The sequence below is a fragment of the Siniperca chuatsi genome, linkage group LG22 (genome assembly GCF_020085105.1).
Source record: "Siniperca chuatsi isolate FFG_IHB_CAS linkage group LG22, ASM2008510v1, whole genome shotgun sequence".
NCBI classification, from domain to species: domain Eukaryota; kingdom Metazoa; phylum Chordata; class Actinopteri; order Centrarchiformes; family Sinipercidae; genus Siniperca; species Siniperca chuatsi.
The window spans coordinates 8,361,943-8,375,392 of record NC_058063.1 but is presented as its reverse complement, the minus strand read 5'-3'; the positions used below and the strand labels follow the sequence as shown (position 1 = coordinate 8,375,392).

The 13,450-nt window shown below is 40.5% G+C and overlaps 2 protein-coding genes across 4 annotated transcripts; one reads left to right on the top strand and one right to left on the bottom strand.

Annotated features, from left to right (window-relative positions):
- Positions 1-1,055: 1,055 nt before the first annotated feature.
- On the bottom strand, positions 1,056-8,177 carry batf2 (basic leucine zipper ATF-like transcription factor 2). 2 transcript variants are annotated; one of them, XM_044183268.1, is made up of 4 exons: positions 8,044-8,177; positions 6,208-6,327; positions 2,963-4,092; positions 1,056-2,834 (listed from the first exon to the last, which is right to left on the bottom strand). In XM_044183268.1, exons 1-4 carry the CDS (start codon positions 8,131-8,133, stop codon positions 2,756-2,758), a joined length of 1,419 nt encoding a protein of 472 aa, XP_044039203.1. In that variant the 5' UTR covers positions 8,134-8,177; the 3' UTR covers positions 1,056-2,755. The 2 variants fall into 2 exon arrangements, with proteins under 2 accessions (XP_044039203.1, XP_044039204.1); XM_044183269.1 differs by lacking the exon at positions 6,208-6,327 and having other exon boundaries at positions 8,044-8,175.
- Positions 8,178-8,195: 18 nt separating this feature from the next.
- On the top strand, positions 8,196-13,422 carry arl2 (ADP-ribosylation factor-like 2). 2 transcript variants are annotated; one of them, XM_044183279.1, is made up of 6 exons: positions 8,196-8,334; positions 10,392-10,471; positions 10,781-10,891; positions 11,972-12,134; positions 12,454-12,534; positions 12,706-13,422. In XM_044183279.1, exons 2-6 carry the CDS (start codon positions 10,407-10,409, stop codon positions 12,838-12,840), a joined length of 555 nt encoding a protein of 184 aa, XP_044039214.1. In that variant the 5' UTR covers positions 8,196-8,334; positions 10,392-10,406; the 3' UTR covers positions 12,841-13,422. The 2 variants fall into 2 exon arrangements, with proteins under 2 accessions (XP_044039214.1, XP_044039213.1); XM_044183278.1 differs by lacking the exon at positions 8,196-8,334 and having other exon boundaries at positions 10,248-10,471.
- The last annotated feature ends 28 nt before the right edge of the window (positions 13,423-13,450 follow it).

Below are 13,450 nucleotides of genomic sequence, written 5' to 3'. Positions count from 1 at the left end.
CTTCTCATTTGCTATCACCAGAGGCTGTTATTAGGCTACTAGTCTGTTAAGGACAATGACATTTAAAAACACTCTGATTAACAGTACTCTAATATTGTCTTGCAACATTACTCTACAACAACTGTGGTAACATTTGTCTAAATTTAAATAATAGGCAGTACAATCTATTAACAAGACTAAAAGGTGTACAGCCATGCTAGCAACTCTGTAGGCACCATGGTGCTTTGAGGGAAATGCTAACATCAGCATGCTAACAATGACAATGCTAACGTGCTGATTGTACACAGGTATGATTTTTACCATGTTCCCCATGTAGTTTAGCATACTAGCGTGCTAACATTTCCTAATTCGTGCAAAACACAAAGTATAGCTGAGGCTGATGGGAGCGCCATTAGCTTTGCAGGTATTTGGTCAAAAACCAAAGTAGGCCTATTGGACAAGTAAAACTTTTGACCTGATGATGGCGCTAGAGGAAAAGTCAGGGGATCATCAAAGTCGTGAAGGTTCATCCTCTGGGGACCACAAGGATTCTGTTCTAAATCCCATGGCAATTCATCCAATGATTGCTGAGATATTTGAGTCTGGACCAAGGGTGGACCGACTACCGTATGTAAGCAACAATCTGCAATATTGATGTCCAATTACCAACAGTGTACAATCTATTAAACAAAGACTATGTAGCTCTTGTTGAATAATGTCACTTGTGGCCACATAACATTTATGTTAAAATGCTAAAATGTAGTGTAACAGTAATAATGTCAGTTATACAGCAACATCTATCTAAAGTTTGCTAACATTAGCCACTATAAGCTACCGGTCATACCAGACCAAATAAGGCTGTAGTAGAACAACTTGTGTATCAAATTGATCGAGGGTGTGTTTATTGCTAATGAATTCAACTTTTTATTTGATACAAGAGTCATGTTTGTAGTTTGTAGTTATATCATAGTTGTAGTTATAGGCATATGTATTATATTTGTAGTTACATATTATATTAGAATAGTATATTACACATAGACCACAATTGTAAATTGAACAAAAGTGAAATAAACACGTTTAAATAAAATGTTTTTATTTGTAATAAACTTCTATTGCAACCAATATTACAGCAAAATATATTCATCTAATGCATGATAAATACAAAATGGCCATAACTATATCTACAGATATAAATCATCCTTTGAAAATCAAAATTTCCTTACAGCAGTAGTTCCCATACAACAGGTTTTTAGCAGCCGCATGGTTCTCTTATTGTTAGTTGCAGGAAGTCAAATGGGAAAATGAAAATATTTCTCTCATTTGATTCACTTGAAACGAGCACAATAAGGGAATTAATAGTCATACAACCATTGTTATCATAGGTTTAGACCCATAGGGGTGAGGGGTGTTAGTGGGCCACTAGATCTATGTCTGTCTTGATGACCCTGTCACCATCATCATCCTTAATGAAGCTGTCCCTGACAACCTCATCACCTCATCCTGCTGTGTACTGCTTCTCCCTCACAGATCAGTGCAGGCCTGCCGTCAGTGCATGTAAAAACAGACTGGTGAAAGCAAGTTTTACACATTTACAAGCTAATCCAAAAATATGTGATGTCATACATACACATGGCTGGATTTGGTCATACAGTAACTGCAAATAAGGGTCTTGAGTAGGCACATAAATTGTCCATCAAATCACTGCTGGATTTAACCACTAGGGGGCCCCAGGGCAAAAATTACCAGTGAGCACCATTGTGATACAAGTAGATAAGACAGACATTTACTATTTTAATAAAATTACCACAAACCAACAGACACACAATCAGTATGGGGACTTTGGGGCCCCTGAGGGTTTGGGGCACTGGGCAGTTGCCCTCTTTGTCTTGTTGGTATTCCACCCTTGCAAGCAAAACCTGCTAAAAGACCTAATTTAACAATGAATCATATAGGTAGAATCATAATTACTGTGCTAAGTAGAAATAATGTAATTCTATTATTTGAAGTGAAGAATAAAAGAGATACATTTACTTTATCAAAGGAAATGTAGAAAAATAAATTGTACCTTTTAAAAATATTAAAAATCAGCAAATTCAAATATCACAATACATAAATAAATTATCGGTAGCAGCAAAATATGTGTGTTTGATAATATGTTTTAAACAAGGTAAAAAGAAAAGGAAAAAATAAAGAATAAAGTTTTCTCGAGTTGGCATTTTGGAAATTTCTCCTAGTGACATTTCCTCGAAGTTGCAAGGAAGTGAGCCCTTCACCCTATCTAAAATTACAAGTCGAAGTTTCAAAGGTTGAGTCAGCTTTTCAGTGTCTCGTCTCTGGATTAAGGAAGGGATAATGCCTACCTGTGATTTATTCGAAAATGAAAAACTGTACGATGCTGGATTTTATTTCATAGTTGGTTCACATTTCATCTACAAGGGCTTGGAAACTGTGGGCTCAAAAGTGACTAATTCAGTGTACAGAGTTTTGGCGTGTTATCCAGCAAAGTAAGAAATTTTAGTAGCTTTAGGAGTAAAGAAAAATCTGACTCCAGTCTCTGAAACCTCCGCTAGGCGTTCTAAATACACTACTATGCAATACTAAATCACTAGAGTATCCCTTTAAGAAGCAGAAAGCTGAATATGAGCAAGAGCCCAGACATTTGTTTGGCCCTTGGTTAATTTTCTGATGTCAGGTTTTCCATACAGAAGTCAGATGTATAAATGTGTCTGCTTATGCTCATAAAATCTTGCCTTTTTACCGTTGTTGCTGTAGCTTCTCAGCATATTTTCACTTCTAATAAGAGACATCTGTGCTGTGATTTGGTATCACTTGAGATTGAATGGCATTGGTCCAACCTGGTTGAAAAAACTCCAGAGTTTAATTAAACTGTTCAAAACATAGAAATATATAAATTAAATGTCCATTTAACTGGTCTTGCTTTGCAATGTGGCATGTAGTGCTACTGGTTGCTTGTCCTACTTACTGTAGTATCCAATCATTGACCTCCAGGAGCTCAGAGAGGGAGAGATCTCTTAAGGGATCCCCCAACGGTGACAGCAAGGGTAGAGGTTGAGAGAGAGGTATATCAAAGCTGCAGGAGCTAGTCTGAGACACATTAAGGGGACTCGGGACAGTGAGCAGGGAAAGCAGAGGAGCAGGTGAAATTTGTTGACTATAACTTGGCTTTAAGGCAAAAGCATTGGCAGGAGACGGCTCCGGGTTTGACTGAGGGGACACTGAGAGGGAGGGAGGGGCAGGATCTTGAAGAGTTGATAGTGAAAGAGAACACGGCTGACTTGAATTGATTGGATTTCCACTAAACTGACCTGGATGAAGCGGGGGTACATTCATGGGACAACCTGGCACTACTACACCAGCATTCTCTGCCCCTGAATGGGAGTAAGGGGGAACTACATTGGGTGAAGCAGTTAGAAAAGAGGCTTGTTTCATTAGAAAGGCATCCAGTGAACTAGGATGAAGTGTAGAAAAATAAGCATTTGTTGACACAGAAGAACTTTCATGGATGGTGTCCTGCCCAGATTGAGGCTGAGCAGCTGTGGTGAGAGAGCTGGAGACTACAGGGTTTGAAACAAGGCTGGTGCAGACAGGCGTAGCATTTGTCAGCCTTGATGTGATTAAAGAAGGAGGATTTTCGCTAAACAAAGAGTGAGGAGCTGCGGCAGTAAAAAAAGAGGTAGAATAAGGAACAGTTATAGAGCTGGAGGAAGTGAAGGGTTCAGCAGACAAGCTGTTAGTTGAGGCTAATGTTGTAGCTGTTGGTGCAGGAGTTGAAGATGAGAGATGAGTGCTTTCAACACAGTCAAGTGTTTGAAGCCCCATGCTGGAGGTTAAGGAGGTAGAGAGTGATAGGGAAGCAGCCAATGTGGAGCTTGAGCCCTGGGGAGGGACTCCAGGAGGGCTGGAGCAGGTCTGACAGTCGGCTGAGGGGGAAACCGAGAGGTGGGTTGTTGAGCTGGAGCTGGACGCGGAGGCTCTGAGGCAGCAGAAAGGCTCGTGGCGCTCCAGAGCCGCCGTGTAGAGGTGGAGGTCTTTTTTCAACGAGGCAATCTCCTTTTGAAGGGCTGAATTTGATCGCTCCAGACACTGGAGCTCCTAAGGAGAAGAGAGAAGAAAGGGAAAAAGGAAAGGTGAACATAAGAGGAGGAAAGAGGGCCAGAAATGGCAAGTAGTTAATGTCAAGTTGAGTCAGGTATATCTTTATTATCCTTAAGAGTGGCACACATCAGCCATAAAAACTGATTAAATATACATCAAAAGACAAGTAATAAACACCCCACCCACATAAGGTTGGGCTTGTTCTGTAATGAAACACTACAGCAAAGCAATGCTAATGACACTCTTCTTTAAGTGAAGTTTCAGTGCAGTCTGAAAACACATATTAGCCTGTATTCATCTCCATTGAGCACCAATGACTATACAAACAGCGAGTACAGACTTGATGCTCAGAGGAATAGTGTTTCCCTCCAATAAGATTACATTTAAACTATATTCTTCTTAAGGTCACAGAGTGACAGTTAAAGTAGCACTGCTATGCATTTGTGCATCACTTGCGCTGACCCTTTAAACTATGAGCTGCTGACACCAACTCTGCATTTTATGTAAGTCAGACTGTTTTTTGTGGCAGCGATGCTTCTTCAAAATGAATGCCACACAGAGAGCAGAGCAGAACAGAAAGAGAAGGAGCGAGAGAGAAAGTGAAAGTCTGGAAATCTTTTACACAAAAGACAAACACACTCTTTCACAAATCCGGCAAACACACACTTATTCAAAATGCTATGACAAGTAGGATATGATGTTGATGATGAGGAAAATAAGACAAACTAATTAGTGTCAAAGGCAAACGTCTTCAACCGTGAGTTTAGGTGCAGCGTGGTAAACTACCAGTCTGGATTTCATATCGTCATAATGAGAGCAATATAACACATTTTATGGCCTGAAAGCAATAAATGATTTTAACCTTTGTTATATTCATTGAGAAACAAAATCACAATAAGATTGACACTAATGATGAATAAAGGATTTGTTTAGCTGCTCAGAAACCTGTTAAGATATGATAGTCGATAAACAACAAAGACCTAATCCAACTATTCCAAGATAATTTTTACACTTCCCATCTCAGCAGTGATTGTTAATAATGGCCATTTCTACGCAAGATCAGGGTTTTTCCGCAAGTTTAATTCTACAGGTGAAGAGTCGGAAACTAAAACAACTCATCAAGCTAGGAGATGGTTAGCTTAGCTTAGCAGCCTGAAAATGGATTTTTGTATGGATTAAACAAGCGAGACAGAACATGTTAATTAGTGAACTTTAGAGGTGCAGGTAGGTGGGTTTTGTTACCTTTGGTTCTGTCCAAAGCTGTGTCCCCTGTTTCTGGTCTTTATGCTAAGCTAAGCTAGAGGACTGCAGCTTCATATTTAGCGTACAGACATGAGAGTGGTATCGATCCTCTCAGCTAACCCTTGGCAAGAAAGCGAGGTTTCTGAGTCAGGACACCTTTTGCTTCATTAAATCCAATCAGAAATTTGACTCAGTGCTTCAGAAAGCCCATAACGTGTGTGCCCGTCTCTGTGTAGACCCACCATTGGAATTTGCACCTCAGGAAAAATAAATGAGAGGCACGGATGGAAAAACATAGACCAAACTGTGTGTGTGTGTGTGTGTGTGTGTGTGTGTGTGTGTGTGTGTGTGTGTGTGTGTGAGAGAGGAAAGGGAGGGCCAACGGGGAGGGCAAACCAGAGGGAGTGAAAGCCCTTCTCCTAAAGTAGAGTATTTACAAGAAACGGCTACAGATTACTCAAGACACTGCTGTTACTGTGTGTGTGTGTGTGTGTGTGTGTGTGTGTGTGTGTGTGTGTGTTGTGTGTGTGTGTGTGTGTGTACTTGCTACATAGTGAGGACTGAAACATTTTTGTTAACTACAGAATGAAGATATTTTTGGAAAGTGAGGACATTTTGGCCGGTCCTCACAACCTCAAAGGGCTGTCTGAAGGTTAAGACTTGGTTTTAAGGGTTAGGTTAGAATTAGGTTAGGGTGAGGGTTAGGCATTGCATGGGAATGCATTATGTCAGTGACAGTCCTCACATAGATAGAAGTACAAGGATGTGTGTGTAACTTTCTGTGTCCCTTTCAAACACAGGTTCACGGGGCGATGGTGTAGGGAAGGGGGGCAAAGGAGAGAAAAAAGATAAGGAGTGAATGTTTCGAACCTCATGAAGTTCGTCTGCTCTCTCTGTTTGTTTTCTGCGGCTCTTCCTCGCAGCGTCTCTGTTCTTGTCTCGTCTTTTTATCCCTCTCTGTCCCACCTGTTGTCCCTCTCCTTCTCTCTCCTGTAAAGATTAATGCAACAGACACAGTGTATACTGTAATTACCTCTAGATGAGTGTGATTAACTGAGTGTGTGTGTGTTTTTTTCAAGTGCATACTTCTTTAAGATTTCATAGTTCATAGGGTCATGAGACAAACTTATTACATGAAATTACATGTGCTCTCTCTCAAAGCGGGACGTTGTTGTGTTGTTGCTCATGATGTTAAATTCAGGAGCAAAGCCTCCCAGGGCAAAGTTAGTTAAGATGTGTTAAGATGTGAAGGTAAATTGTCATTTTCCTGAGCTTTCTTATAAAACTTATGAGGCTTTAAAGGCGGCGGCATGTAACGATTTCTTTCTCCCATCACTGTGTTTGACTCTTATTTCTTTGTCAAATGGACCCAAAATGGGAAAGGAAGCAATAATTATTGTGTCTATATTAAATGTTTATCCCAGGTCATTTGCAAGATTACATTATAAGACGGTCCCTCATTCGTCCAGGAGTATTCCATCGTAGAAAAGGTTTCAGTCGTAGTCATCTGGACACTGTTTTCAGAATCAAGACGTTTCGGCTCCCATCCGGAAGTCATTCTCAATTGTGAAAATGGTCTGAGAACTCAGAAATTTAGGCTACTCTGTGTTGCATAGATACTTAACAGTGATGAGGGAGGTGCAGCCAGAGAACAATAGGCCTGATTACTGGGCCATCATGGAAACAAAAGAACGGCAGTTTCAGGTGAAACTAGGCAGGATAACAGCAGTCACTCAGGAAGACTCCTTCCTGAGGGCAGGGCTTAAGTAACACAGAGTAGCTTAAATTTCTGAGTTCTCAGACCATTTTCACAATTGAGAATGACTTCCGGATGGGAGCCGAAACGTCTTGATTCTGAGAACAGTGTCCAGATGACTACGACTGAAACCTTTTCTACGAAGATTACATTACATTCATTTGGCAGACCCTTTTGTCCAAAGCGACACACAGTAAATGCATTCAAACTCAACAGGAGCTGGATGTCATCAAATTGGAAGTGCATCCCTTTCAGCTAAACAACTAACATATTCATTGCTGCGGTGCAGGAGACTTTGCCAATATAAGAGGATGGGTGCACAGCAGCCAGGCCTGAACAAAAACATCCGTTAGTCAGACGGCAGAAATAGGAATCCAGGCTGAAGTCAGGTGAAAGTCATTATCACGATAACTGGTGCCAACTATTGAGCACCATATATTTTGAGGCAGAAAGGAATGATGGTGTTCGAAATGTTTTGTCTTTTCTGTCTTTTTAGACCACTTTTAAGTGATTGATTGATTCTATTTTAAATTCTTTTTTGAGAACTTTTTTTGGGAACTTTATTCGATAATGGACACTTGAGATGTGACAGACAACAAGGGGAGACACAGGGTGAATGACCAATAAATAAAATAAATGTCCCCAGCAGGAATTGAACTGGAGACTTTGCAATCATAGTGTAAGGCATGATGTGCATCTCAACCACTAGCCCAACAGGACACCCCAAGGCAGCTGACAGATTAGACTGTATCTAAGGTGCTCAGTTGTGGGGTTTTGATTGATTTGACTTCTGATACCCTATATTTCAGGCAGTTTTTTCCTCCTGGTAGGCTATTACAGTAGCCAAACACTTCTATCCATCGAGGGTGTTAATATGAGGTCATTAGTCTATTTTGGTATGCTTTACTGATTGATTGGTTGGTTGATTGGTAAGGAGAAGGAGAACTTACCGAACCAGCCGTGTTGCTGTGGCTCTCCTCAGCTGACAGCGAGCCGGGGCTGTTGAGCTCGTAAACGCTGTCCATGAATAACGGGGACATACCTTCCCCGCAGCAGACTGGCTCGCCGGTTAGCTGAGTGACAGTCCACAGTCCACCGGCAGGATGAATCTTCACCCAGCTCGGATCACCGCTGCAGCGTGCCCGCAGGTGTAAGGGACGCCATTCAAACCCTGAAGTCTCTGCAGCTCGGAGTAAACGTTGAATGGCTCAGGGTCAAAAGGAGTGCAGGCTACTAAAGAGGTAATGCAATATTTCCGTGGTGCAGACTAATGTCTGTTGGCTGCTTGGTGACTTGTTAAGTCTGTAAATGTGAGGAGCTCAGACGGCGTCTCTGATGGCTTTTGAGCGAAGGAGGTTTGGCACCAGACAGCCGCTGATGCAACATGATGCTGCGACTGCTTTCAGTTTCTCTTTATTTTAAACTGACCCATTGAGAGGTAAGGGTAAGGGGAAGGGGGGGGGAGCGGGGGTGGCTCTTTGCTGCCTTCAAATGTAGTATGTTAGTTTCACGATCCAAGTCTAAATCGGTACAAAAAGGACCCGGTGGAAAAAGTAGCTAGTTCCAATGGCTGCTGTTTTTTTTAAGTAGAGGAGAACCGAAAAGTAGAAGAATGAACAGAACAAATACACATATTGTATATTGTGTCATATTGTGTAAGTACATTGTTCCATTAGGATCGTACAGCTACGTTGTCGTATTGTGAATGTGTGGTCAACTACGGTGTAAATCATAAACTAATATTTCCGATAGTACATGAACGTATCATGATGAATGCATGGGAAAATGTTTCGGGACAGGAACAGCACGGTGGCTGAATAACCAAAATAAGAATAGGCCTAAGGCTGCGCCTCCTTCACGTGCAGGGAATTTCTCCAATGCTTTTGCCAGGAAATGAATGACCAAGGCCCCAAACGGCAGCCAACAGCTCTTACCGGTTCTCAGCAGGAAATTATGTAACGTTTTGTGGAAATTATGTAACTTTATTTAGGAAAATTGCTAATTTGCATGGTTTAATCCCTTCTCAACAAAGTAAAAAATAGCCCACACTGAAATGTTTTATAAAGATAGCCAAGCTGTAGCCCATTTTATTTCTGCTGATATTGATAATCAGTGTAAATCATTTAGCCTGATACAAGAAGGAATCCTTAATACATTTATTTCACAATTATGTTCATTCTATTAAATGTTGGACTTGTTAATTTGGTAGTTAGGGTAATCAGTGTTCAGGCCTATTTTAAATCTCATTCTCAGGAGGATGAACTTGATTAAGCCTAAAGTTTATTATTAAGTAAATAATCACATATCCATAAAGCTGAATTCTCAAAATATCCAACTAACATAAAAATGTATTATTGAAATTGTTTATAAAATAATGTTTTTTTTCCTTATGTTAAATTATAAATGTAATGTTTTAAACGTTTAAAATTTTAAACGTTTTGGATTGCAGGATGTTTTTGCACTGTTTCAAAATTTCTGGAGGGGGCTAACATCCATTCTTATAAAGTCAATGCCCTGTTGTCTAAATGTTGTTTCAGCTCTCCGACATTTCTCAGAAGAACACACTTTTGTAGCAGCGTCACTATGTAGCATGATAAGGTTTATCTTCTCCACTGATGAATTCGCACACAGTCTTGCTGCATACTGTAACTTAAATATGCTGAGATAAATTACTTGCCTGAATTTGATGAAATAATCCAAGTAAAAAACACAAGGTTGTTGTTTTTTTTGCCGGAGCTTTCAACTGTATCTGTCTGAGCAAAATCCATGAGGTGCAACTGAAAGCTCCGGGTAAAGTTTTATGTTTAACTACCATTTCCAAGGTCTAGAGTGAACTCTTTCACGATCTCTTGTCTGAATGTATAGCATGTTTTATCTTTTATGAAAATGGTATTAACTTCATTATTGTGTTCCGCGAATTTAATTTATTTTCGATAATACAACAGTCTATATTCTGTATATATTTGGAAACAATCTTTGACAAGCAGATCATCCCTAGATTGCTTAAATCATATGTAATCCCCACAACATGCACACAGGGGCGCCAAACCCAATACAAACGCGCAGCGCCTCTACAGCACGGTCACACCTTAAAATGCTCGCTGACCAATCAACCAGCGTCGAACGTCTCCAACAACCAATCAACGATCGCTCTTAACCAAAGAGTCCAATTGGTGGCTGTGTGGGGCGGGATATACATTACAGTGTCTTCCTGGTTCCCAATGCTGCTTATGAATACAGCTTTCATACAAAACTACAAATCAGTACAAGTAGCCTATATATTATATCTGCCGTTCAGCGGGACACCGTCGCGATGGGTTTGCTGACGATTCTAAAGAAGATGAAGCAGAAGGAGCGGGAGATGAGACTGTTGATGTTGTATCCTGTCTGTAACAGTTTACTAGATTAGCTGGAAACAAATTAGCATTCATGTTGGCCTAACAACGTTATTCTAACTTTACCAGTGTCAATAACATAAGAGCCGCGTGCAGCCATTTATATCCGGTTAGATAATATATAACTGTTGTATGAAGTTTGTTTTGCGCATTTTGTGATGTATCATGCTACCTTGCTAGCTATTACGCACTTCACTAACTGGGTGAATGAGGGACAGCGAAGCTCATACATTAACTAGGTTATTTAATAGTCAGGTGTACGAGAGTTTCTTCTTTAACCTGGCTCGTGCAGAGGTCTGGACAACGCGGGGAAGACGACCATCCTGAAGAAGTTTAATGGAGAAGACGTCAGCACCATTTCCCCAACACTAGGCTTCAACATCAAAACAGTGGAGCACAAAGGGTAAGGCGCGCGCACACACACACACACAGTATGTCTCGGCTTTGACCTAAAGTAAAGTATAGCATATTTCCATACATATTGTACAGTTTTTCTCATTTCGTCTGTGTCACTGTAGACAAAGCACAAGTGTGAATAACAAAATTAATGGCGGCCTTATTTCATTTAGCTGCTTCATTTTCAGGATCTTGGTATTGTGCATGCTAGCTCACTGGGACACTTGAATAGAAAAGAGCCAATGTTATTAGTTACACCTGTGATTTTCCTACTATGACAGAATGTCTGCTGCGAAAAAAGGGATGTAGCTTTCTGAAACACTGTTGCAGTTCTCAAAACATTAAGTGCAATCAGTGCTTTGTATTTACTTGACTTACACACAGTAACCCAGTTATAAAGTCAAATACCCCCTCCAGCTTACTGAATCAAACCTCAATACAAATATCACTTTGACCAAAAAGTCTACATTCACAGGTTTCTCACTGTCAGTGTTTACCTTGCACCTTTCACAGTAAGCACCTTGTAGTAACAGTAATGTTAAATCCAAAAATCATTGTCCAGTAAAGACAAATGTCTCAGCATAAGTTAATGTAAATTAAGAACTGTTGTAGAAATGTTCATGCCTGGCCGCAGCTTTTTACCCGCCTCACATCTGATACTGTATTTCTTGTAATACACAAAAGTCTTTTGGCATGTTGCAACCCTACCCTGCATGTCTCTGCTGTAATGTCCTCACAGACAGCATGTGGGCTCTGTCCTCCTGCTGTCTGAACATTCCTCTATGTACTGTACTTTCTTCCTTTCTGTATGTAACTCAATTTCACCTCCGCGGTGTAAATGTGTTTTGAGAAATGATCCCTGCTGAGCTGTAACCTACCTGTAAACAGAATTTGACATGTGATCAGTTGCACTAAAATTTGAAGATGAAGGTGTCACTAATTTAAAGCAACCGAGGAAAAATGTAAAAGTATTCATTTTAAAGTGCTAGTTGTTTTTACATATTGAACTCTGTTTTTCTACATTAAGGAATTCATGTATTTTTCCAGTCTTGCGCCACACGCTCTCTTCTCTGTGTGTGTTTTCTAGGTTTAAATTGAATATTTGGGATGTGGGGGGTCAGAAGTCACTGCGCTCCTATTGGAGGAACTACTTTGAGAGCACAGATGGGCTGGTGTGGGTGGTGGACAGTGCGGACAGACTCAGACTGGAGGACTGCAGGCAGGAGCTCAGTGCACTGCTGCTGGAGGAGGTACACACACACACACACACACACACACACACACACACACAGGAGTTAAAGGAAACATGTTGGGTTTAGTGGTTAATTGTACATCTTTTATTTTGGTGCTCCATACCAACAATTTCGCAAGCTGTGGCTTTGTTCCATGTTTCCCCCCTAATCTGTCCCCTCAGTTTGGAGTCAGCCACAAAGAGACTGTGAGAGATAACTGTAAAGAACCATCTTCTTCTTGCACCGTTTGAAGCTGAAATCCATAAAGCTGTTTAATTACTGTATTATTATTATTATATCAATCTCTATAGTTGAGTGTGTCCTTCCTTCCATGCAGAGGTTAGCTGGCGCAACGCTGCTGGTGTTTGCCAACAAGCAGGACTTACCAGGAGCCCTGTCGAAAGAGGCGATACGAGAGGTGAGATTTACATCCACGTTACTGTGATATTACTTTTTTCAGTAATGTAAGGATTTACAATTTTGATTTCAGCGATATCATAGAGATCTTCATGTCAGATTACAGTTGAATTATCCAGAAATTGTACATCACAATGTATGTTCTCACATACATACATGTGTTTTCCTGCAGGCGCTGGCCCTCGATGAGATCAAAAGTCATCACTGGTGTATCATTGGTTGCAGTGCAGTAACGGGAGAGAATTTGTTACCTGGAGTGGACTGGTTATTAGACGATATTGCTGCTAGAATCTTCACCACTGACTGAGTGTGTGTGTGTGTGTGTGTACGTGATGTTTCTTTTTAAACAGCAGCCCCTCATGTATGGTGAGCTCCAATGTGACTCTAGGCTCATTATTGGACTACGGAGATCCAAAGTATCAAAGTACAGCTCAACACTTGTCTTTTTTTGTTCCATTGGCTGCTGTTTGAGGTCACCAGACATGCAGACATCAGTGCTGTCTATCAATGATTACAGAAATCACACCTGGCTTTTATAATTTTTATTTGATGTTGACAGAAAGTTGATTCAGATACTATATGTAGAAGGTGAAAGAAACAATATGAGAACTTGTCAAAATGAAGTAAATTCACTCATCCTGAAACCTAAATTAAGTTTGTTTACAGTATGCAATGTAATGACTCACATGAACCTTCTTGCAGTTTGCTTCCGCTTGTGTACTTTGTGGTACATCAGATTGTCAGCTGATTTGTGCCTCGCTCAGATGTGTAATAAATTGAAATGTCTAAGATTAGTCACTATTGACATTTACAACTTTATAAAAGTACATCTTCCAACATGTACACTCAAGTTTACACCATATTAAATCTCATCCGTTTGACAATGTAATCAGTTTTGTTTTTTGTTCACAACTTAA

Excerpts from the sequence above, each read along its gene's own strand:
- batf2 (XM_044183268.1), bottom strand. The coding sequence starts at position 8,133 with ATGTCCCCGTTATTCATGGACAGCGTTTACGAGCTCAACAGCCCCGGC. Across the intron at positions 4,093-6,207 it reads GAGCAGACGAACTTCATGAG|GAGCTCCAGTGTCTGGAGCG; the intron begins GTTCGAAACATT and ends TCTTCTCCTTAG. Across the intron at positions 2,835-2,962 it reads GTCAATGATTGGATACTACA|GTTGGACCAATGCCATTCAA; the intron begins GTAAGTAGGACA and ends TTTTTCAACCAG.
- arl2 (XM_044183279.1), top strand. The coding sequence starts at position 10,407 with ATGGGTTTGCTGACGATTCTAAAGAAGATGAAGCAGAAGGAGCGGGAG. Across the intron at positions 12,135-12,453 it reads GTGCACTGCTGCTGGAGGAG|AGGTTAGCTGGCGCAACGCT; the intron begins GTACACACACAC and ends CCTTCCATGCAG. Across the intron at positions 12,535-12,705 it reads CGAAAGAGGCGATACGAGAG|GCGCTGGCCCTCGATGAGAT; the intron begins GTGAGATTTACA and ends GTTTTCCTGCAG.